We start from the raw sequence: 27,317 nt of genomic DNA, 5'->3' as shown, positions 1-27,317 counted from the left end.
ATCCCGATGCTCTGTCAGCACCGTCATCTCCGGAAGCAGATTCTGACGCTGAGAGTGGCGAGGAGGGTTCGAGTGACAGCGCTGAAGAACCCGATCAGACAGAGTCTGAGAACAGGTAAGCCAGCTGTGAGGAATGGGATGTGATATCCAGACAGGTGGAAAGATGCTGTAAATGTAGTTTCCCAGGGTGCTCTGCACAGGCTATTACAGACAGTCTCTCTCTGCCACACAGTTACTATCTCTCACACGTGTACTGTCTGACTCCCGGACCGTCCGGGTCATGTACAATTACTCTCTCTCACACGTGTACTGTCTGACTCCCAGACCGTCCGGGTCATGTAGAATTACTCTCTCTCTCACACGTGTACTGTCTGACTCCCAGACCGTCCGGGTCATGTAGAATTACTCTCTCTCACACGTGTACTGTCTGACTCCCAGACCGTCCGGGTCATGTAGAATTACTCTCTCTCACACGTGTACTGTCTGACTCCCAGACCGTCCGGGTCATGTAGAATTACTCTCTCTCACACGTGTACTGTCTGACTCCCAGACCGTCCGGGTCATGTACAATTACTCTCTCTCTCACACGTGTACTGTCTGACTCCCAGACCGTCCGGGTCATGTAGAATTACTCTCTCTCACACGTGTACTGTCTGACTCCCGGACCGTCCGGGTCATGTACAATTATTCTCTCTCACACGTGTACTGTCTGACTCCCGGACCGCCCGGTTCATGGACAATTACTCTCTCTCACACGTGTACTGTCTGACTCCCAGACCGCCCGGTTCATGGACAATTACTCTCTCTCACACGTGTACGGTCTGACTCCCGGACCGTCCAGGTCATGTACAATTACTGTCTGTCACACGAGTACTGTCTGACTCCCGGACCGTCCGCGTCACGTACAATTCCTCTCTCTCACACGTGTACTGTCTGACTCCCGGACCGTCCGGGTCATGTACAATTACTCTCTCTCGTACGTGTACTGTCTGACTCCCGGACGGTTCGGTTCATGTACAATTACTCTCTCACACGTGTAATGTCTGACTCCCGGACCGTCCGGGTCATGTCCAATTACTCTCACACGTGTCCTGTCTGACTCCCGGACCATCAGGTTCATGCACAGTTACTCTCTCTCACACGAGTACTGTCTGACTCCCGGACCATCCGGTTCATGTACAATTACTCTCTCTCACACGTGTACTGTCTGACTCCCGGATCGTCCGGGTCATGTACAACTACTCTCTCTCACACGTGTACTGTCTGACTCCCGGACCGTCCGGGTCATCTACAATTCCTCTCTCTCACACGTGTATTGTGTGATTCCCGGATCGTCCGGATCATGTACAGTTTCTCTCTCTCTCTCGTACGTGTATTGTCTGACTCCAGGACCGTCCGGGTCATATAGAGTTTCTCTCTCTCGCACGTGTACTGTCTGACTCCCGAACCGTCCGGGTCATGTACAATTACTCTCTCTCATACGTGTATTGTCTGACTCCCGGACCATCCGGGACATGCACAGTTACTCTCTCTCTTACGTGTACTGTCTGACTCCCGGACCATCCGGTTCATGTACAACTACTCTCTCTCACACGTGTACTGTCTGACTCCCGGACCGTCCGGTTAGTGTCCAATTACTCTCTCTCACACGTGTATTGTCTGACTCCCGGACCGTCCGATTCATGCACAATTCCTCTCTCTCACACGTGTACTGTCTGACTCCTGGAACGTCCGGGTCATGCACAGTTACTCTCTCTCTCACGTGTACTGTCTGACTACTGGACCGTCCGGGTCATGTACAATTACTCTCTCTCTCACGTGTACTGTCTGACTCCTGGACCGTCCGGGTCATGTACAATTGCTCTGTCTCACACGTGTACTGTCTGACTCCTGGACCGTCCGGATCATGTACAATTTCTCTCTCTCACGCGTGTACTGTCTGTCTCCCAGACCGTCCGGTTCATGTCCAATTACTCTCTCTCACACGTGTGCTGTCTACCTCCCGGACCATCCGGTTCATGTATAATTACTCTCACACGTGTCCTGTCTCACTCCCGGACCGTCCGGTTCATGTACAATTACTCACTCTCACACGTGTATTCTGTGTTTCCCGGACCGTCCTGTTCATGTACAATTACTGTCTCTCACACGTGTACTGTCTGACTCCCGGATCGTCCGGGTCATGTACAATTACTCTCTCTCACGTGTACTGTCTGACTCCCGGATCGTCCGGTTCATGTACAATTTCTCTCTCTCACCCATGTACTGTCTGACTCCAGGACTGTCCGGGTCATGTACAAGTACTCTCGCACGTGTACTGTCCGACTCCCAGACCATCCGGGTCATGTACAATTACTCTCTCTCACACGTGTATTCTGTGTTTCCCGGACTGTCCTGTTCATGTACAATTACTCTCTCTCTCTCACGTGTAATGTCTGTCTCCCGGTCCGTCCAGTTCATGTACAATTTCTCTCTCTCACACGTGTACTGTCTGACTCCTGGACCGTCCGGATCATGTCCAATTACTCTCTCTCACACGTGTGCTGTCTACCTCCCGGACCGTCCGGTTCATGTATAATTACTCTCACACGTGTCCTGTCTCACTCCCGGACCGTCCGGGTCATGCACAATTACTCGCTCTCTCACGTGTCCTGTCTGACTCCTGGACCATCCGGGTCATGTACAATTAATCTCTCTCACATGTGTACTGTCTGACTCCCGGACCGTCCAGGCCATGTACAATTACTCCCTCTCACACGTGTACTGTCTGACTCCCGGACCGTCCGGTTCACGTACAATTACTCACTCTCACACATGTCCTGTCTGACTCCCGGACCATCTGGGTCATGCACAGTGACTCTCTCTCACACGTGTATTGTGTGATTCCCGGACCGTCCTGGTCATGTACAATTTCTCTCTCTCACACGTGTACTGTCTGACTCCCGGACCGTCATGTTGATGTACACTTACTGTCTCTCACATGTGTACTGCCTGACTCCCGGACCGTCCGGTTCATGTACAGTTACTCTCTCTCACACGTGTATCGTCTGACTCCCAGACCGTCCAGGTCATCTACAATTACTCTCTCTCATACGTGTATTGTCTGACTCCCGGACCATCCGGGTCATGCACAGTTACTCTCTCTCTCACGTGTACTGTCTGACTCCCGGACCATCCGGTTCATGTACAACTACTCTCTCTCGCACGTGTACTGTCCGACTCCCAGACCATCCGGGTCATGTACAATTACTCTCTCTCACACGTGTACTGTCTGACTCCCAGACCGTCCTGTTCATGTACAATTACTCTCTCTCACACGTGTATTGTTTGACTCCCAGACCGTCCGGATCATGTACAATTACTCTCTCTCACACGTGTATTGTCTGACTCCCAGACCGTCCGGATCATGTACAGTTACTCTCTCTCTCACGTGTACTGTCTGACTCCCGGACCGTCCTGCACATGCACAGTTACTCTTTCTCACACGTGTACTGTCTGACTTCCGGACCGTCCTGCACATGTACAATTACTCTCCCTCACACGTGTACTGTCTGACTCCCGGACCGTCCTGTTCATGCACAGTTACTCTCTCTCACACGTGTATTGTCTGACTCCCGGACCGTCCTGTTCATGCACAGTTACTCTTTCTCACACGTGTACTGTCTGACTTCCGGACCGTCCTGCACATGTACAATTACTCTCTCTCACACGTGTATTGTCTGACTCCCGGACCGTCCGGGTCATGCACAGTTACTCTCTCTCACACGTGTATTGTCTGACTCCCAGACCGTCCGGATCATGTACAGTTACTCTCTCTCTCACGTGTACTGTCTGACTCCCGGACCGTCCTGTTCATGCACAGTTACTCTCTCTCACACGTGTATTGTCTGACTCCCGGACCGTCCGATTCATGCACAATTCCTCACACATGTACTGTCTGACTCCCGGATCGTCCGCGTCATGCACAGTTACTCTCTCTCTCATGTGTACTGTCTGACTCCTGGACCGTCCGGGTCATGTACAATTTCTTTCTCTCACCCATGTACTGTCTGTCTCCCGGACCGTCCGGATCATGTACAATTTCTCTCTCTCACGCGTGTACTGTCTGTCTCCCAGACCGTCCGGTTCATGTCCAATTACTCTCTCTCGCACGTGTGCTGTCTACCTCCCGGACCGTCCGGTTCATGTATAATTACTCTCACACGTGTCCTGTCTCACTCCCGGACCGTCCGGGTCATGCACAATTACTCTCTCTCTCTCACGTGTCCTGTCTGTCTCCCGGACCGTCCGCGTCATGTACAATTAGTCTCTCTCACACGTGTACTCTCTGACTCCCGGACAGTCCGGGTCATGTACAATTACTCTCTCTCTCACGTGTACTGTCTGACTCCTGGACCGTCCGGGTCATGTACAATTACTCTCTCTCTCACGTGTACTGTCTGACTCCTGGACCGTCCGAGTCATGCACAATTACTCTCTCTCACATGTGTATTGTTTGACTCCCGGACCGTCCGGTTCATGTACAATTACTCACTCTCACATGTGTATTGTCTGACTCCCAGACCATCCGGTTCATGTACAATTACTCTCTCTCACACGTGTACTGTCTGACTCCCGGATCGTCCGGGTCATGTACAATTACTCTCTCACACGTGTACTGTCTGACTCCCGGACCGTCCGATTCATGCACAATTCCTCTCTCTCACACGTGTACTGTCTGACTCCTGGACGTTCCGGGTCATGCACAGTTACTCTCTCTCACACGTGTATTCTGTGTTTCCCGGACCGTCCTGTTCATGTACAATTACTGTCTCTCACACGTGTCCTGTCTGACTCCCGGATCGTCCGGTTCATGTACAATTTCTCTCGCACGTGTACTGTCCGACTCCCAGACCATCCGGGTCATGTACAATTACTCTCTCTCACACGTGTACTGTCTGACTCCCAGACCGTCCTGTTCATGTACAATTACTCTCTCTCACACGTGTATTGTCTGACTTCCAGACCGTCCGGATCATGTACAGTTACTCTCTCTCACGCGTGTACTGTCTGACTCCCGGACCGTCCTGTTCATGCACAGTTACTCTTTCTCACACGTGTACTGTCTGACGTCCGGACCGTCCTGCTCATGTACAATTACTCTCTCTCACACGTGTATTGTCTGACTCCCGGACCGTCCCGGTCATGCACAGTTACTCTCTCTCTCTCGTGTACTGTCTCACTCCCGGACCGTCCGGGTCATGTACAATTACTCTCTCTCACACGTGTACTGTCTGTCTCCTGGACCGTCCGGTTAATGTCCAATTACTCTCTCTCACACGTGTATTGTCTGACTCCCGGACCGTCCGATTCATGCACAATTCCTCTCTCTCACACGTGTACTGTCTGACTCCTGGACCGTCCGGGTCATGTACAATTACTCTCTCTCTCACGTGTACTGTCTGACTCCTGGACCGTCCGAGTCATGCACAATTACTCTCTCTCACATGTGTATTGTTTGACTCCCAGACCGTCCGGGTCATGTACAGTTACTCTCTCTCTCACGTGTACTGTCTGACTCCCGGACCGTCCGGGTCATGCACAGTTACTCTCTCTCACACGTGTATTGTCTGACTCCCAGACCGTCCGCGTCATGCACAGTTACTCTCTCTCTCACGTGTACTGTCTGACTCCCGGACCGTCCGGATCATGTACAATTACTCTCTCTCTCACGTGTACTGTCTGACTCCTGGACTGTCCGGGTCATGTACAATTGCTCTGTCTCACACGTGTACTGTCTGACTTACGGACCGTCCGGGTCATGTACAGTTGCTGTCTATCATACGTGCATTGTCTGACTCCCGGACCATCCGGTTCATGTACAATTAGTCTCTCTCACACGTGTACTCTCTGACTCCCGGACAGTCCGGGTCATGTACAATTACTCCCTCTCACACGTGTACTGTCTGACTCCTGGACCGTCCGGGTCATGCACAGTTACTCTCTCTCACACGTGTATTCTGTGTTTCCCGGACCGTCCTGTTCATGTACAATTACTGTCTCTCACACGTGTCCTGTCTGACTCCCGGATCGTCCGGTTCATGTACAATTTCTCTCGCACGTGTACTGTCCGACTCCCAGACCATCCGGGTCATGTACAATTACTCTCTCTCACACGTGTACTGTCTGACTCCCAGACCGTCCTGTTCATGTACAATTACTCTCTCTCACACGTGTATTGTCTGACTTCCAGACCGTCCGGATCATGTACAGTTACTCTCTCTCACGCGTGTACTGTCTGTCTCCTGGACCGTCCGGTTAATGTCCAATTACTCTCTCTCACACGTGTATTGTCTGACTCCCGCACCGTCCGATTCATGCACAATTCCTCTCTCTCACACGTGTACTGTCTGACTCCTGGACCGTCCGGGTCATGTACAATTACTCTCTCTCTCATGTGTACTGTCTGACTCCTGGACCGTCCGAGTCATGCACAATTACTCTCTCTCACACGTGTATTGTTTGACTCCCAGACCGTCCGGATCATGTACAATTACTCTCTCTCACACGTGTATTGTCTGACTCCCAGACCGTCCGGGTCATGTACAGTTACTCTCTCTCTCACGTGTACTGTCTGACTCCCGGACCGTCCTGCACATGTACAATTACTCTCTCTCACACGTGTACTGTCTGACTCCCGGACCGTCCTGTTCATGCACAGTTACTCTCTCTCACACGTGTATTGTCTGACTCCCGGACCGTCCTGTTCATGCACAGTTACTCTTTCTCACACGTGTACTGTCTGACTTCCGGACCGTCCTGCACATGTACAATTACTCTCTCTCACACGTGTATTGTCTGACTCCCGGACCGTCCGGATCATGTACAGTTACTCTCTCTCTCACGTGTACTGTCTGACTCCCGGACCGTCCTGTTCATGCACAGTTACTCTCTCTCACACGTGTATTGTCTGACTCCCGGACCGTCCGATTCATGCACAATTCCTCTCTCTCACACATGTACTGTCTGACTCCCGGATCGTCCGCGTCATGCACAGTTACTCTCTCTCTCATGTGTACTGTCTGACTCCTGGACCGTCCGGGTCATGTACAATTTCTTTCTCTCACCCATGTACTGTCTGTCTCCCGGACCGTCCGGATCATGTACAATTTCTCTCTCTCACGCGTGTGCTGTCTGTCTCCCAGACCGTCCGGTTCATGTCCAATTACTCTCTCTCGCACGTGTGCTGTCTACCTCCCGGACCGTCCGGTTCATGTATAATTACTCTCACACGTGTCCTGTCTCACTCCCGGACCGTCCGGGTCATGCACAATTACTCTCTCTCTCTCACGTGTCCTGTCTGTCTCCCGGACCGTCCGCGTCATGTACAATTACGCTCTCTCACACGTGTACTGTCTGACTCCCGGACCGTCCGGATCATGTACAATTACTCTCTCCCATACGTGTACTGTCTGACTCCCAGACCGTCCGGGTCATGTACAATTGCTCTGTCTCACACGTGTACTGTCTGACTTACGGACCGTCCGGGTCATGTACAGTTGCTGTCTATCATACGTGCATTGTCTGACTCCCGGACCATCCGGTTCATGTACAATTAGTCTCTCTCACACGTGTACTCTCTGACTCCCGGACAGTCCGGGTCATGTACAATTACTCCCTCTCACACGTGTACTGTCTGACTCCCGGACCGTCCGGTTCATGTACAATTACTCACTCTCACATGTGTATTGTCTGACTCCCAGACCATCCGGTTCATGTACAATTACTCTCTCTCACACGTGTACTCTCTGACTCCCGGATCGTCCGGGTCATGTACAATTACTCTCTCACACGTGTACTGTCTGACTCCCGGACCGTCCGATTCATGCACAATTCCTCTCTCTCACACGTGTACTGTCTGACTCCTGGACGTTCCGGGTCATGTACAATTACTCACTCTCACACGTGTATTCTGTGTTTCCCGGACCGTCCTGTTCATGTACAATTACTGTCTCTCTCGCGTGTACTGTCTGACTCCCGGATCGTCCGGGTCATGTACAATTACTCTCTCTCACGTGTACTGTCTGACTCCCGGATCGTCCGGTTCATGTACAATTTCTTTCTCTCACCCATGTACTGTCTGACTCCCGGACCGTCCGGATCATGTACAATTTCTCTCTCTCACGCGTGTACTGTCTGTCTCCCAGACCGTCCGGTTCATGTCCAATTACTCTCTCTCGCACGTGTGCTGTCCACCTCCCGGACCGTCCGGTTCATGTATAATTACTCTCACACGTGTCCTGTCTCACTCCCGGACCGTCCGGGTCATGCACAATTACTCTCTCTCTCTCACGTGTCCTGTCTGTCTCCCGGACCGTCCGCGTCATGTACAATTACGCTCTCTCACACGTGTACTGTCTGACTCCCGGACCGTCCGGATCATGTACAATTACTCTCTCTCTCACGTGTACTGTCTGACTCCTGGACTGTCCAGGTCATGTACAATTACTCTCTCCCATACGTGTACTGTCTGACTCCCAGACCGTCCGGGTCATGTACAATTGCTCTGTCTCACACGTGTACTGTCTGACTTACGGACCGTCCGGGTCATGTACAGTTGCTGTCTATCATACGTGCATTGTCTGACTCCCGGACCATCCGGTTCATGTACAATTAGTCTCTCTCACACGTGTACTCTCTGACTCCCGGACAGTCCGGGTCATGTACAATTACTCCCTCTCACACGTGTACTGTCTGACTCCCGGACCGTCCGATTCATGCACAATTCCTCTCTCTCACACGTGTACTGTCTGACTCCTGGACCGTCCGGGTCATGCACAGTTACTCTCTCTCACACGTGTATTCTGTGTTTCCCGGACCGTCCTGTTCATGTACAATTACTGTCTCTCACACGTGTCCTGTCTGACTCCCGGATCGTCCGGTTCATGTACAATTTCTCTCGCACGTGTACTGTCCGACTCCCAGACCATCCGGGTCATGTACAATTACTCTCTCTCACACGTGTACTGTCTGACTCCCAGACCGTCCTGTTCATGTACAATTACTCTCTCTCACACGTGTATTGTCTGACTTCCAGACCGTCCGGATCATGTACAGTTACTCTCTCTCACGCGTGTACTGTCTGACTCCCGGACCGTCCTGTTCATGCACAGTTACTCTTTCTCACACGTGTACTGTCTGACGTCCGGACCGTCCTGCTCATGTACAATTACTCTCTCTCACACGTGTATTGTCTGACTCCCGGACCGTCCGATTCATGCACAATTCCTCTCTCTCACACGTGTACTGTCTGACTCCTGGACCGTCCGGGTCATGTACAATTACTCTCTCTCTCATGTGTACTGTCTGACTCCTGGACCGTCCGAGTCATGCACAATTACTCTCTCTCACACGTGTATTGTTTGACTCCCAGACCGTCCGGGTCATGTACAGTTACTCTCTCTCTCACGTGTACTGTCTGACTCCCGGACCGTCCTGTTCATGCACAGTTACTCTTTCTCACACGTGTACTGTCTGACTTCCGGACCGTCCTGCACATGTACAATTACTCCCTCTCACACGTGTATTGTCTGACTCCCGGACCGTCCTGTTCATGCACAGTTACTCTTTCTCACACGTGTACTGTCTGACTTCCGGACCGTCCTGCACATGTACAATTACTCTCTCTCACACGTGTATTGTCTGACTCCCGGACCGTCCGGGTCATGCACAGTTACTCTCTCTCACACGTGTATTGTCTGACTCCCAGACCGTCCGGATCATGTACAGTTACTCTCTCTCACACGTGTATTGTCTGACTCCCGGACCGTCCGATTCATGCACAATTCCTCTCTCTCACACATGTACTGTCTGACTCCCGGATCGTCCGCGTCATGCACAGTTACTCTCTCTCTCATGTGTACTGTCTGACTCCTGGACCGTCCGGGTCATGCACAGTTACTCTCTCTCTCACGTGTACTGTCTGACTCCTGGACCGTCCGGGTCATGTACAATTACTCTCTCTCTCACGTGTACTGTCTGACTCCTGGACCGTCCAGGTCATGTACAATTACTCTCTCCCATACGTGTACTGTCTGACTCCCGGACCGTCCGGGTCATGTACAATTGCTCTGTCTCACACGTGTACTGTCTGACTTACGGACCGTCCGGGTCATGTACAGTTTCTGTCTATCATACGTGCATTGTCTGACTCCCGGACCATCCGGTTCATGTACAATTACTCACTCTCACACGTGTATTCTGTGTTTCCCGGACCGTCCTGTTCATGTACAATTACTGTCTCTCTCGCGTGTACTGTCTGACTCCCGGATCGTCCGGGTCATGTACAATTACTCTCTCTCACGTGTACTGTCTGACTCCCGGATCGTCCGGTTCATGTACAATTTCTTTCTCTCACCCATGTACTGTCTGACTCCCGGACCGTCCGGATCATGTACAATTTCTCTCTCTCACGCGTGTACTGTCTGTCTCCCAGACCGTCCGGTTCATGTCCAATTACTCTCTCTCGCACGTGTGCTGTCTACCTCCCGGACCGTCCGGTTCATGTATAATTACTCTCACACGTGTCCTGTCTCACTCCCGGACCGTCGGGGTCATGCACAATTACTCTCTCTCTCACGTGTCCTGTCTGTCTCCCGGACCGTCCGCGTCATGTACAATTACGCTCTCTCACACGTGTACTGTCTGACTCCCGGACCGTCCGGATCATGTACAAATACTCTCTCTCTCACGTGTACTGTCTGACTCCTGGACTGTCCAGGTCATGTACAATTACTCTCTCCCATACGTGTACTGTCTGACTCCCAGACCGTCCGGGTCATGTACAGTTGCTCTGTCTCACACGTGTACTGTCTGACTTACGGACCGTCCGGGTCATGTACAGTTTCTGTCTATCATACGTGCATTGTCTGACTCCCGGACCATCCGGTTCATGTACAATTAGTCTCTCTCACACGTGTCCTGTCTGACTCCCGGATCGTCCGGGTCATGTACAATTACTCTCTCACACGTGTACTGTCTGACTCCCGGACCGTCCGATTCATGCACAATTCCTCTCTCTCACACGTGTACTGTCTGACTCCTGGACGTTCCGGGTCATGTACAATTACTCACTCTCACACGTGTATTCTGTGTTTCCCGGACCGTCCTGTTCATGTACAATTACTGTCTCTCTCGCGTGTACTGTCTGACTCCCGGATCGTCCGGGTCATGTACAATTACTCTCTCTCACGTGTACTGTCTGACTCCCGGATCGTCCGGTTCATGTACAATTTCTTTCTCTCACCCATGTACTGTCTGACTCCCGGACCGTCCGGATCATGTACAATTTCTCTCTCTCACGCGTGTACTGTCTGTCTCCCAGACCGTCCGGTTCATGTCCAATTACTCTCTCTCGCACGTGTGCTGTCCACCTCCCGGACCGTCCGGTTCATGTATAATTACTCTCACACGTGTCCTGTCTCACTCCCGGACCGTCCGGGTCATGCACAATTACTCTCTCTCTCTCACGTGTCCTGTCTGTCTCCCGGACCGTCCGCGTCATGTACAATTACGCTCTCTCACACGTGTACTGTCTGACTCCCGGACCGTCCGGATCATGTACAATTACTCTCTCTCTCACGTGTACTGTCTGACTCCTGGACTGTCCAGGTCATGTACAATTACTCTCTCCCATACGTGTACTGTCTGACTCCCAGACCGTCCGGGTCATGTACAATTGCTCTGTCTCACACGTGTACTGTCTGACTTACGGACCGTCCGGGTCATGTACAGTTGCTGTCTATCATACGTGCATTGTCTGACTCCCGGACCATCCGGTTCATGTACAATTAGTCTCTCTCACACGTGTACTCTCTGACTCCCGGACAGTCCGGGTCATGTACAATTACTCCCTCTCACACGTGTACTGTCTGACTCCCGGACCGTCCGATTCATGCACAATTCCTCTCTCTCACACGTGTACTGTCTGACTCCTGGACCGTCCGGGTCATGCACAGTTACTCTCTCTCACACGTGTATTCTGTGTTTCCCGGACCGTCCTGTTCATGTACAATTACTGTCTCTCACACGTGTCCTGTCTGACTCCCGGATCGTCCGGTTCATGTACAATTTCTCTCGCACGTGTACTGTCCGACTCCCAGACCATCCGGGTCATGTACAATTACTCTCTCTCACACGTGTACTGTCTGACTCCCAGACCGTCCTGTTCATGTACAATTACTCTCTCTCACACGTGTATTGTCTGACTTCCAGACCGTCCGGATCATGTACAGTTACTCTCTCTCACGCGTGTACTGTCTGACTCCCGGACCGTCCTGTTCATGCACAGTTACTCTTTCTCACACGTGTACTGTCTGTCTCCTGGACCGTCCGGTTAATGTCCAATTACTCTCTCTCACACGTGTATTGTCTGACTCCCGGACCGTCCGATTCATGCACAATTCCTCTCTCTCACACGTGTACTGTCTGACTCCTGGACCGTCCGGGTCATGTACAATTACTCTCTCTCTCATGTGTACTGTCTGACTCCTGGACCGTCCGAGTCATGCACAATTACTCTCTCTCACACGTGTATTGTTTGACTCCCAGACCGTCCGGGTCATGTACAGTTACTCTCTCTCTCACGTGTACTGTCTGACTCCCGGACCGTCCTGTTCATGCACAGTTACTCTTTCTCACACGTGTACTGTCTGACTTCCGGACCGTCCTGCACATGTACAATTACTCCCTCTCACACGTGTATTGTCTGACTCCCGGACCGTCCTGTTCATGCACAGTTACTCTTTCTCACACGTGTACTGTCTGACTTCCGGACCGTCCTGCACATGTACAATTACTCTCTCTCACACGTGTATTGTCTGACTCCCGGACCGTCCGGGTCATGCACAGTTACTCTCTCTCACACGTGTATTGTCTGACTCCCAGACCGTCCGGATCATGTACAGTTACTCTCTCTCACACGTGTATTGTCTGACTCCCGGCCCGTCCGATTCATGCACAATTCCTCTCTCTCACACATGTACTGTCTGACTCCCGGATCGTCCGCGTCATGCACAGTTACTCTCTCTCTCATGTGTACTGTCTGACTCCTGGACCGTCCGGGTCATGCACAGTTACTCTCTCTCTCACGTGTACTGTCTGACTCCTGGACCGTCCGGGTCATGTACAATTACTCTCTCTCTCACGTGTACTGTCTGACTCCTGGACCGTCCAGGTCATGTACAATTACTCTCTCCCATACGTGTACTGTCTGACTCCCGGACCGTCCGGGTCATGTACAATTGCTCTGTCTCACACGTGTACTGTCTGACTTACGGACCGTCCGGGTCATGTACAGTTTCTGTCTATCATACGTGCATTGTCTGACTCCCGGACCATCCGGTTCATGTACAATTACTCACTCTCACACGTGTATTCTGTGTTTCCCGGACCGTCCTGTTCATGTACAATTACTGTCTCTCTCGCGTGTACTGTCTGACTCCCGGATCGTCCGGGTCATGTACAATTACTCTCTCTCACGTGTACTGTCTGACTCCCGGATCGTCCGGTTCATGTACAATTTCTTTCTCTCACCCATGTACTGTCTGACTCCCGGACCGTCCGGATCATGTACAATTTCTCTCTCTCACGCGTGTACTGTCTGTCTCCCAGACCGTCCGGTTCATGTCCAATTACTCTCTCTCGCACGTGTGCTGTCTACCTCCCGGACCGTCCGGTTCATGTATAATTACTCTCACACGTGTCCTGTCTCACTCCCGGACCGTCGGGGTCATGCACAATTACTCTCTCTCTCACGTGTCCTGTCTGTCTCCCGGACCGTCCGCGTCATGTACAATTACGCTCTCTCACACGTGTACTGTCTGACTCCCGGACCGTCCGGATCATGTACAAATACTCTCTCTCTCACGTGTACTGTCTGACTCCTGGACTGTCCAGGTCATGTACAATTACTCTCTCCCATACGTGTACTGTCTGACTCCCAGACCGTCCGGGTCATGTACAGTTGCTCTGTCTCACACGTGTACTGTCTGACTTACGGACCGTCCGGGTCATGTACAGTTTCTGTCTATCATACGTGCATTGTCTGACTCCCGGACCATCCGGTTCATGTACAATTAGTCTCTCTCACACGTGTCCTGTCTGACTCCCGGATCGTCCGGTTCATGTACAATTTCTCTCGCACGTGTACTGTCCGACTCCCAGACCATCCGGGTCATGTACAATTACTCTCTCTCACACGTGTACTGTCTGACTCCCAGACCGTCCGGTTAATGTCCAATTACTCTCTCTCACACGTGTATTGTCTGACTCCCGGACCGTCCGATTCATGCACAATTCCTCTCTCTCACACGTGTACTGTCTGACTCCTGGACCGTCCGGGTCATGTACAATTACTCTCTCTCTCATGTGTACTGTCTGACTCCTGGACCGTCCGAGTCATGCACAGTTACTCTCTCTCACACGTGTACTGTCTGACTCCCGGACCGTCCAGGTCATGCACCGTTACTCTCTCTCTCACGTGTACTGTCTGACTCCCGGACCATCCGGATCATGTACAATTACTCTCTCTCTCACACGTGTACTGTCTGACTCCCGGACCGTCCAGATCATGCACCGTTACTCTCTCTCTCACGTGTACTGTCTGACTCCTGGACCATCCGGGTCATGTACAATTACTCTCTCTCACACGTGTACTGTCTGACTCCCGGACCGTCCGGGTCATGCACAGTTACTCTCTCTCACACGTGTCCTGTCTGACTCCCGGACCGTCCAGGTCATCTACAATTACTCTCTCTCTCACGTGTGCTGCCTGACTCCCGGACCATACGGTTCATGTACAATTACTCTCTTGCACGCGTGTACTGTCTGACTTACGGACCGTCCGGATCATGTACAATTACTCTCTCTCTCACACGTGTACTGTCTGACTCCCGGACCGTCCAGGTCATGCACCGTTACTCTCTCTCTCACGTGTACTGTCTGTCTCCTGGACCGTCCGGTTAATGTCCAATTACTCTCTCTCACACGTGTATTGTCTGACTCCCGGACCGTCTGATTCATGCACAATTCCCCTCTCTCACACGTGTACTGTCTGACTCCTGGACCGTCCGGGTCATGTACAATTACTCTCTCTCTGAATGTGTACTGTCTGACTCCTGGACCGTCCGGGTCATGCACAGTTACTCTCTCTCACACGTGTACTGTCTGACTCCCGGACCGTCCAGGTCATGCACCGTTACTCTCTCTCTCACGTGTACTGTCTGACTCCCGGACCGTCCGGATCATGTACAATTACTCTCTCTCTCACACGTGTACTGTCTGACTCCCGGACCGTCCAGGTCATGCACCGTTACTCTCTCTCTCACGTGTACTGTCTGACTCCTGGACCGTCCGGGTCATGTACAATTACTCTCTCTCTCACGTGTACTGTCTGACTCCCGGACCGTCCAGGTCATGTACAATTACTCTCTCTCACGTGTACTGTCTGACTCCCGGACCGTCCGGATCATGTACAATTTCTCTCTCTCACGCGTGTACTGTCTGTCTCCCAGACCGTCCGGTTCATGTCCAATTACTCTCTCTCGCACGTGTGCTGTCTACCTCCCGGACCGTCCGGTTCATGTATAATTACTCTCACACGTGTCCTGTCTCACTCCCGGACCGTCCGGGTCATGCACAATTACTCTCTCTCTCTCACGTGTCCTGTCTGTCTCCTGGACCGTCCGCGTCATGTACAATTACGCTCTCTCACACGTGTACTGTCTGACTCCCGGACCGTCCGGATCATGTACAATTACTCTCTCTCTCACGTGTACTGTCTGACTCCTGGACTGTCCAGGTCATGTACAATTACTCTCTCCCATACGTGTACTGTCTGACTCCCAGACCGTCCGGGTCATGTACAATTGCTCTGTCTCACACGTGTACTGTCTGACTTACGGACCGTCCGGGTCATGTACAGTTTCTGTCTATCATACGTGCATTGTCTGACTCCCGGACCATCCGGTTCATGTACAATTAGTCTCTCTCACACGTGTACTCTCTGACTCCCGGACAGTCCGGGTCATGTACAATTACTCACTCTCACACGTGTATTGTCTGACTGCCAGACCATCCGGTTCATGTACAATTACTCTCTCTCACACGTGTACTGTCTGACTCCCGGACCGTCCGATTCATGCACAATTCCTCTCTCTCACACGTGTACTGTCTGACTCCTGGACCGTCCGGGTCATGTACAATTACTCTCTCCCATACGTGTACTGTCTGACTCCCGGACCGTCCGGGTCATGTACAATTGCTCTGTCTCACACGTGTACTGTCTGACTTACGGACCGTCCGGGTCATGTACAATTACTCACTCTCACACGTGTATTCTGTGTTTCCCGGACCGTCCTGTTCATGTACAATTACTGTCTCTCTCACGTGTACTGTCTGACTCCCGGATCGTCCGGTTCATGTACAATTTCTCTCTCTCACCCATGTACTGTCTGACTCCCGGACCGTCCGGATCATGTACAATTTCTCTCTCTCACGCGTGTACTGTCTGTCTCCCAGACCGTCCGGTTCATGTACAATTACTCTTTCTCACACGTGTACTGTCTGACTCCCGGATCGTCCGGGTCATGTACAATTACTCACTCTCACACGTGTATTCTGTGTTTCCCGGACCGTCCTGTTCATGTACAATTACTGTCTCTCTCACGTGTACTGTCTGACTCCCGGATCGTCCGGTTCATGTACAATTTCTCTCTCTCACCCATGTACTGTCTGACTCCCGGACCGTCCGGATCATGTACAATTACTCTCTCACACGTGTACTGTCTGACTCCCGGATCGTCCGGGTCATGTACAATTACTCTCTCACACGTGTACTGTCTGACTCCCGGACCGTCCAATTCATGCACAATTCCTCTCTCTCACACGTGTACTGTCTGACTCCTGGACCGTCCGGGTCATGTACAATTACTCTCTCTCTCATGTGTACTGTCTGACTCCTGGACCGTCCGGGTCATGCACAGTTACTCTCTCTCACACGTGTATTCTGTGTTTCCCGGACCGTCCTGTTCATGTACAATTACTGTCTCTCACACGTGTCCTGTCTGACTCCCGGATCGTCCGGTTCATGTACAATTTCTCTCGCACGTGTACTGTCCGACTCCCAGACCATCCGGGTCATGTACAATTACTCTCTCTTACACGTGTACTGTCTGACTCCCAGACCGTCCTGTTCATGTACAATTACTCTCTCTCACACGTGTATTGTCTGACTTCCAGACCGTCCGGATCATGTACAGTTACTCTCTCTCACGCGTGTACTGTCTGACTCCCGGACCGTCCTGTTCATGCACAGTTACTCTTTCTCACACGTGTACTGTCTGACTTCCGGACCGTCCTGCTCATGTACAATTACTCTCTCTCACACGTGTATTGTCTGACTCCCGGACCGTCCGGGTCATGCACAGTTACTCTCTCTCTCACGTGTACTGTCTGTCTCCTGGACCGTCCGGTTAATGTCCAATTACTCTCTCTCACACGTGTATTGTCAGACTTCCGGACCGTCCGATTCATGCACAATTCCACTCTCTCACACGTGTACTGTCTGACTCCTGGACCGTCCGGGTCATGTACAATTACTCTCTCTCTCATGTGTACTGTCTGACTCCTGGACCGTCCGGGTCATGCACAGTTACTCTCTCTCACACGTGTATTCTGTGTTTCCCGGACCGTCCTGTTCATGTACAATTACTGTCTCTCACACGTGTCCTGTCTGACTCCCGGATCGTCCGGTTCATGTACAATTTCTCTCGCACGTGTACTGTCCGACTCCCAGACCATCCGGGTCATGTACAATTACTCTCTCTTACACGTGTACTGTCTGACTCCCAGACCGTCCTGTTCATGTACAATTACTCTCTCTCACACGTGTATTGTCTGACTTCCAGACCGTCCGGATCATGTACAGTTACTCTCTCTCACGCGTGTACTGTCTGACTCCCGGACCGTCCTGTTCATGCACAGTTACTCTTTCTCACACGTGTACTGTCTGACTTCCGGACCGTCCTGCTCATGTACAATTACTCTCTCTCACACGTGTATTGTCTGACTCCCGGACCGTCCGGGTCATGTACAATTACTCTCTCTCACACGTGTACTGTCTGTCTCCTGGACCGTCCGGTTAATGTCCAATTACTCTCTCTCACACGTGTATTGTCAGACTCCCGGACCGTCCGATTCATGCACAATTCCACTCTCTCACACGTGTACTGTCTGACTCCTGGACCGTCCGGGTCATGTACAATTACTCTCTCTCTCATGTGTACTGTCTGACTCCTGGACCGTCCGGGTCATGCACAGTTACTCTCTCTCACACGTGTACTGTCTGACTCCCGGACCGTCCAGGTCATGCACCGTTACTCTCTCTCTCACGTGTACTGTCTGACTCCCGGACCGTCCGGATCATGTACAATTACTCTCTCTCTCACACGTGTACTGTCTGACTCCCGGACCGTCCAGATTATGCACCGTTACTCTCTCTCTCACGTGTACTGTCTGACTCATCGACCATCCGGGTCATGTACAATTACTCTCTCTCACACGTGTACTGTCGACTCCCGGACCGTCCAGGTCATCTACAATTACTCTCTCTCTCACGTGTACTGCCTGACTCCCGGACCGTCCGGATCATGTACAATTACTCTCTCTCACACGTGTACTGCCTGACTCCCGGACCGTCCGGGTCATGCACAGTTACTCTCTCTCACACGTGTCCTGTCTGACTCCCGGACCGTCCAGGTCATCTACAATTACTCTCTCTCTCACGTGTACTGCCTGACTCCCGGACCATACGGTTCATGTACAATTACTCTCTTGCACGCGTGTACTGTCTGACTCCCGGACCGTCCGGATCATGTTCAATTACTCTCTCTCTCACACGTGTACTGTCTGACTCCCGGACCGTCCAGGTCATGCACCGTTACTCTCTCTCTCACGTGTACTGTCTGACTCCTGGACAGTCCTGGTCATGTACAATTATTCTCTCTCACACGGGTACAGTCTGACTCCCGGACCGTCCGGGTCATGTACAATTACTCCCTCTCCCACGTGTACTGTCTGACTCCTGGACTGTCCAGGTCATGTACAATTACTCTCTCCCATACGTGTACTGTCTGACTCCCAGACCGTCCAGGTCATCTACAATTGCTCTGTCTCACACGTGTACTGTCTGACTTACGGACCGTCCGGGTCATGTACAGTTTCTGTCTATCATACGTGCATTGTCTGACTCCCGGACCATCCGGTTCATGTACAATTGGTCTCTCTCACACGTGTACTCTCTGACTCCCGGACAGTCCGGGTCATGTACAATTACTCTCTCACACGTGTACTGTCTGACTCCCGGACCGTCCGATTCATGCACAATTCCTCTCTCTCACACGTGTACTGTCTGACTCCTGGACCGTCCGGGTCATGTACAATTACTCTCTCTCACACGTGTATTCTGTGTTTCCCGGACCGTCCTGTTCATGTACAATTACTGTCTCTCTTTCTCTCTCACGTGTAATGTCTGTCTCCCGGTCTGTCCTGTTCATGTAAAATTACTCTCTCTCACACGTGTATTGTCTGACTCCCGGATCGTCCGGTTCATGTACAATTTCTCTCGCACGTGTACTGTCCGACTCCCAGACCATCCGGGTCATGTACAATTACTCTCTCTCACACGTGTACTGTCTGACTCCCAGACCGTCCTGTTCATGTACAATTACTCTCTCTCACACGTGTATTGTCTGACTTCCAGACCGTCCGGATCATGTACAGTTACTCTCTCTCACGCGTGTACTGTCTGACTCCCGGACCGTCCTGTTCATGCACAATTACTCTCTCTCACACGTGTATTGTCTGACTCCCGGACCGTCCGGGTCATACACAGTTACTCTCTCTCTCACGTGTACTGTCTCACTCCCGGACCGTCCGGGTCACGTCCAATTACTCTCTCTCACACGTGTATTGTCTGACTCCCAGACCGTCCGATTCATGCACATTTCCTCTCTCTCACACGTGTACTGTCTGACTCCTGGACCGTCCGGGTCATGCACAGTTACTCTCTCTCACACGTGTACTGTCTGACTCCCGGACCGTCCAGGTCATGCACCGTTACTCTCTGTCTCACGTGTACTGTCTGACTCCCGGACCGTCCGGATCATGTACAATTACTCTCTCTCTCACACGTGTACTGTCTGACTCCCGGACCGTCCAGGTCATGCACCGTTACTCTCTCTCTCACGTGTACTGTCCGACTCCTGGACCATCCGGGTCATCTACAATTACTCTCTCTCTCACGTGTACTGCCTGACTCCCGGACCATACGGTTCATGTACAATTACTCTCTTGCACGCGTGTACTGTCTGACTTACGGACCGTCCGGATCATGTACAATTACTCTCTCTCTCACACGTGTACTGTCTGACTCCCGGACCGTCCAGGTCATGCACCGTTACTCTCTCTCTCACGTGTACTGTCTGACTCCTGGACAGTCCTGGTCATGTACAATTACTCTCTCTCACACGTGTACAGTCTGACTCCCGGACCGTCCGGGTCATGCACAGTTACTCTCTCTCTCACATGTACTGTCTGTCTCCTGGACCGTCCGGGTCATGTACAATTACTCTCTCCCATACGTGTACTGTCTGACTCCCAGACCGTCCGGGTCATGTACAATTTCTCTCTCTCACACGTGTACTGTCTGACTCCCGAACCATCCGGTTCATGTTCAGTTACTCTCTCACAAACGTGTACTGTCTGACTCCCGGACCGTCCGGGTCATGTACAATTACTCTCTCTCTCACATGTACTGCCTGACTCCCGGACCATCCGGATCATGTACAGTTTCTTTCTCTCTTGTACGTGTACTGTCCGACTCCCAGACCGTCAAGGTCATGTACAATTACTCTCTCTCACACGTGTACTGTCTGACTCCCGGACGGTCCGGTTCATGTACAATTACTCTCTCTCACACGTGTATTGTCTGACTCCCGGACCGTCTGGTTCATGGACAATTACTCTCTCTCACACGTGTACTGTCTGACTCCTGGACCGTCCGCGTCATGTACAATTACTCTCTCTCACACGTGTATTCTGTGTTTCCTGGACCGCCCTGTTCATGTACAATGACTCTCTCTCACACGTGTATTCTGTGTTTCCCGGACCGTCCTGTTCATGTACAATTACTCTCTCTCTCTCACGTGTAATGTCTGTCTCCCGGTCCGTCCAGTTCATGTACAATTACTCTCTCTCTCACATATACTGTCTGACTTCCGGACCGTTCGGGTCACAAACAATTACTCTCTCTCACACGTGTACCATCTGACTCCCAGACCGTCCGGGTCATGTACAATTACTCTCTCTCACACGTGTATTGTCTGACTCCCGGACCGTCCGCATCATGTACAATTAGTCTCTCTCGCACGTGTACTGCTGACTCCCGGACCGTCCGGGTCATGTACAATTACTCTCTCTCACACGTGTACTGTCTGACTCCCGGACCGTCCTGTTGATGTACAATTACTGTCTCTCACATGTGTACTGCCTGACTCCCGGACCGTCCGAATCATGTACAGTTTCTCTCTCTCTCGTACGTGTATTGTCTGACTCCAGGACCGTCCGGGTCATATACAGTTTCTCTCTCTCGCACGTGTACTGTCTGACTCCAGGACCGTCCAGGTCATGTACAGTTACTCTCTCTCTCACATGTACTGTCTGACTTCCGGACCGTCCTGCTCGTGTACAATTACTCTCTCTCACACGTGTATTGTCTGACTCCCGGACCGTCCGGGTCATGCACAGTTACTCTCTCTCACACGTGTATTGTCTGACTCCCGGACCGTCCGGGTCATGTACAATTACTCTCTCTCACACGTGTACTGTCTGACTCCCGGACCGTCCAGGTCATGTACAATTACTCTCTCTCTCACGTGTCCTGTCTGTCTCCTGGACCGTCCGCGTCATGTACAATTACGCTCTCTCACACGTGTACTGTCTGACTCCTGGACCATCCGGGTCATGTACAATTAATCTCTCTCACGTGTACTGTCTGACTCCCGGACCGTTCGGGTCATGTACAATTACTGTCTCTCACGCGTGAACTGTCTGACTCCCGGACCATCCGGTTCATGTACAATTACTCTCACACGTGTACTGTCTGACTCCCGGACCGTCCGGGTCATGTACAATTGCGCTCTCTCACTCGTGTACTGTCTGTCTCCCGCACCATCCGGTTCATGTACAATTGCACTCTCTCACACGTGTAATGTCTGTCTCCCAGACCGTCCGGGTCATGTACAATTACTCTCTCTCACACGTGTACTGTCTGACTCCCGGACCGTCCTGTTCATGTACAATTACTCTCTCTCACACGTGTATTCTGTGTTTCCTGGACCGTCCTGTTCATGCACAATTACTCTCTCTCTCACGTGTATTCTGTGTTTCCCGGACTGTCCTGTTCATGTACAATTACTCTCTTTCTCTCACGTGTAATGTCTGTCTCCCGGTCTGTCCAATTCATGTACAATTGCTCTCTCTCACACGTGTACTGTCTGACTCCCGGACCATCCGGTTCATGTACAATTACTCTCTCTCTCACATATACTGTCTGACTCCCGGACCGTTCGGGTCACGTACAATTACTCTCTCTCACACGTGTACCATCTGACTCCCGGACCATACGGTTCATGTACAATTACTCTCTCACATGCGTGTACTGTCTGACTTACGGACCGTCCGGGTCATGTACAATTACTCTATCTCACACGTGTACTGTCTGACTCCCGGACCGTCCGGGTCATGTACACGCGTGCTGTCTGACTCCCGGACTGTACGGTTCATGTACAATTACGCTCTCACACATGTGTACTATCTGACTTAAGGACCGTCCAGGTCATGTACAGTTTCTGTCCATCATACGTGCATTGTCTGACTCCCGGACCATCCGGTTCATGTACAATTACTCCCTCACACGCGTGTACTGTCTGACTCCCGGACCATCCGGTCCATGTACAATTACTCCCTCACACACGTGTACTGTCTGACTCCCGGACCGTCCGGGTCATGTACAAATACTCCCTCTCCCACGTGTACTGTCTGACTCCCGGACCGTCCGGGTCATGTACAATTGCTCTCTCTCACTCGTGTACCGTCTGTCTCCCGCACCGTCCGGTTCATGTACAATTACTCTCCCACACATGTGTATTCTGTGTTTCCCGGACCGTCCTGTTCATGTACAATTACTCTCCCACACATGTGTATTCTGTGTTTCCCGGACCGTCCTGTTCATGTACAATTGCTCTCTCTCACACGTGTACTGTCTGACTCCCGGACCGTCCGGTTCATGTATAATTACTCTCTCTGTCACATATACTGTCTGACTCCCGTACCGTCAGGGTCATGTACAATTACTCTCTCTCTCACGTGTACTGCCTGACTCCTGGACCGTCCAGGTCATGTACAATTACTCTCTCTCTCACGTGTACTGTCTGACTCAGGGACCGTCCGGGTCATGCACAGTTACTCTCTCTCTCACGTGTACTGTCTGACTCCCGGACCGTCCGGGTCATGTACAATTACTCTCACACGCGCGCTGTCTGCCTCCCGGACTGTACGGTTCATGTACAATTACGCACTCACACAAGTGTACTATCTGACTTACGGACCGTCGGGGTCATGTACAGTTTCTGTCTATCATACGTGCATTGTCTGACTCCCGGAGCATCCGGTTCATGTACAATTACTCTCTCTCACACGTGTACTGTCTGACTCCCGGACCATCCAGTCCATGTACAATTACTCCCTCTCACACGTGTACTGTCTGACTCCTGGACCGTCCAGGTCATGTACAATTACTCTCTCTCTCACGTGTACTGTCTGACTCCCGGACCATCCTGTTCATGTACAATTACTCTCTCTCACACGTGTACTGTCTGACTCCTGGACCGTCTGGTTCATGTCCAATTACTCTCTCTCACACGTGTACTGTCTGACTCCCGCACCGTCCAGATCATCTACAGTTTCTCTCTCTCGTACGTGTACTGTCTGACTCCCGCACCGTCCGGTTCATGTACAATTACTCTCCCACACATGTGTATTCTGTGTTTCCCGGACCGTCCTGTTCATGTACAATTACTCTCTCTCTCACGTGTAATGTCTGTCTCCCGGACCGTCCAGTTCATGTACAATTGCTCTCTCTCACACGTGTACTGTCTGACTCCCGGACCGTCCGGTTCATGTATAATTACTCTCTCTGTCACATATACTGTCTGACTCCCGGACCGTCCAGGTCATCTACAATTACTCTCTCTCTCACGTGTACTGCCTGACTCCCGGACCATCCGGTTCATGTACAATTACTCTCTCTCGTACGTGTACTGTCTGACTCCCGCACCGTCCGGTTCATGTACAATTACTCTCCCACACATGTGTATTCTGTGTTTCCCGGTCCGTCCAGTTCATGTACAATTACTCTCTCTCACATGTGTACTGTCTGACTCCCGGACCGTCCAGGTCATCTACAATTACTCTCTCTCTCACGTGTACTGCCTGACTCCCGGACCATACGGTTCATGTACAATTACTCTCTCGCACGCGTGTACTGTCTGACTTACGGACCGTCCGGATCATGTACAATTACTCTCTCTCACACGTGTACTGTCTGACTCCCGGACCGTCCAGGTCATGCACCGTTACACACTCTCTCACGTGTACTGTCTGACTCCTGGACCGTCCGGGTCATATACAATTACTCTGTCTCACACATGTACTGTCTGCATCCCGAACCATCCGGTTCATGTCCAGTTACTCTCTCACACACGTGTACTGTCTGACTCCCGGACCGTCCGGGTCATGTACAATTACTCTCTCTCTCACGTGTACTGTCTGACTCCTGGACCGTCCTGTTCGTGCACAGTTACTCTTTCTCACACGTGTATTGTCTGACTCCCGGACCGTCCGGGTCATGCACAATTACTCTCTCTCTCACGTGTACTATCTGTCTCCTGGACCATCCGGTTCATGGACAATTACTCTCTCTCACACGTGTACTGTCTGACTCCCGGACCGTCCGTGTCATGTACAATTACTCTCTCTCTCACGTGTCCTGTCTGTCTCCCGGACCGTCCGCGTCATGTACAATTACGCTCTCTCACATGTGTACTGTCTGACTCCTGGACGGTCCGGTTAATGTACAATTACTCTCTCTCACACATGTACTGTCTGACTCCCGGACCATCCGGGTCATGCACAGTTACTCTCTCTCTCACGTGTACTGTCTGACTCCTGGACCGTCTGGTTCATGTCCAATTACTCTCTCTCACACGTGTACTGTCTGACTCCCAGACCATCTGGGTCATGTACAATTACTGTCTCTCACGCGTGTACTGTCTGACTCCCGGAACGTCCTGTTCATGTACAATTACTCCCTCTCACACGTGTAATGTCTGTCTCCCGGATCATCTGGTTCATGTACAATTACTCTCTCTCACACGTGTATTCTGTGTTTCCCGGACTGTCCGGGTCATGCACAATTACTCTCTCACGTGTATTCTGTGATTCCCGGAACGTCCTGTTCATGTACAATTACTCTCTCTCTCACGTGTATTCTGTGTCTCCCGGTCCGTCCAGTTCATGTACAAATGCTCTCTCTCACACGTGTACTGTCTGACTACCGGACCGTCCTGTTAATGTACAATTACTCTCTCTCACACGTGTACTGTCTGACTCCCAGACCGTCCAGGCCATGTACAATTACTCTCTCTCACAGGTGTACTGTCTGACTCCCGGACCGTCCGGGTCATGTACAGTTACTCTCTCTCACACGTGTACTGTCTGACTCAGGGACCGTCCGGTTCATGCACAGTTACTCTCTCTCTCACGTGTACTGTCTGACTCCCGGACCGTCCGGGTCATGTACAATTACTCACTCACACATGTGTACTATCTGACTTACGGACCGTCGGGGTCATGTACAGTTTCTGTCTATCATACGTGCATTGTCTGACTCCCGGAGCATCCGGTTCATGTACAATTACTCTCTCTCACACGTGTACTGTCTGACTCCCGGACCATCCAGTCCATGTACAATTACTCCCTCTCACACGTGTACTGTCTGACTCCTGGACCGTCCAGGTCATGTACAATTACTCTCTCTCTCACGTGTACTGTCTGACTCCCGGACCATCCTGTTCATGTACAATTACTCTCTCTCACACGTGTACTGTCTGACTCCTGGACCGTCTGGTTCATGTCCAATTACTCTCTCTCACACGTGTATTGTCTGACTCCCGCACCGTCCTGTTCATGTACAATTACTCTCTCTCTCACGTGTAATGTCTGTCTCCCGGACCGTCCAGTTCATGTACAATTGCTCTCTCTCACACGTGTACTGTCTGACTCCCGGACCGTCCGGTTCATGTATAATTACTCTCTCTGTCACATATACTGTCTGACTCCCGGACCGTCCAGGTCATCTACAATTACTCTCTCTCTCACGTGTACTGCCTGACTCCCGGACCATCCGGTTCATGTACAATTGCTCTCTCTCACACGTGTACTGTCTGACTCCCGGACCGTCCGGTTCATGTATAATTACTCTCTCTGTCACATATACTGTCTGACTCCCGTACCGTCAGGGTCATGTACAATTACTCTCTCTCACACGTGTACTGTCTGACTCCCGGACCGTCCAGGTCATCTACAATTACTCTCTCTCTCACGTGTACTGCCTGACTCCCGGACCATACGGTTCATGTACAATTACTCTCTCGCACGCGTGTACTGTCTGACTTACGGACCGTCCAGGTCATGCACCGTTACACACTCTCTCACGTGTACTGTCTGACTCCTGGACCGTCCGGGTCATATACAATTACTCTGTCTCACACATGTACTGTCTGCATCCCGAACCATCCGGTTCATGTCCAGTTACTCTCTCATACACGTGTACTGTCTGACTCCCGGACCGTCCGGGTCATGTACAATTACTCTCTCTCTCACGTGTACTATCTGTCTCCTGGACCATCCGGTTCATGGACAATTACTCTCTCTCACACGTGTACTGTCTGACTCCCGGACCGTCCGTGTCATGTACAATTACTCTCTCTCACATGTGTACTGTCTGACTCCTGGACGGTCCGGTTAATGTACAATTACTCTCTCTCACACGTGTACTGTCTGACTCCCAGACCATCTGGGTCATGTACAATTACTGTCTCTCACGCGTGTACTGTCTGACTCCCGGAACGTCCTGTTCATGTACAATTACTCCCTCTCAC

General features: G+C 51.5%; 1 protein-coding gene across 2 annotated transcripts in view; it reads left to right on the top strand.

The window, feature by feature from the left end:
* Positions 1–27,317, top strand: part of LOC132828732 (zinc finger protein 436-like) — a 68,535-nt gene that overhangs the window by 24,297 nt on the left and 16,921 nt on the right. For both annotated transcript variants that reach the window (XM_060845853.1, XM_060845852.1), the window contains one exon: positions 1–115. This exon is cut by the window's left edge and continues 257 nt beyond it. In XM_060845853.1, the coding sequence (XP_060701836.1) occupies positions 1–115 (115 nt within the window). The remainder of the gene's footprint in view (positions 116–27,317) is intronic.

The sequence above is a fragment of the Hemiscyllium ocellatum genome, chromosome 27 (assembly GCF_020745735.1).
Source record: "Hemiscyllium ocellatum isolate sHemOce1 chromosome 27, sHemOce1.pat.X.cur, whole genome shotgun sequence".
Lineage (NCBI taxonomy): Eukaryota > Metazoa > Chordata > Chondrichthyes > Orectolobiformes > Hemiscylliidae > Hemiscyllium > Hemiscyllium ocellatum.
Note: the sequence above shows the minus strand (reverse complement) of the source record. Positions and strands in the feature narration are given on the sequence as shown.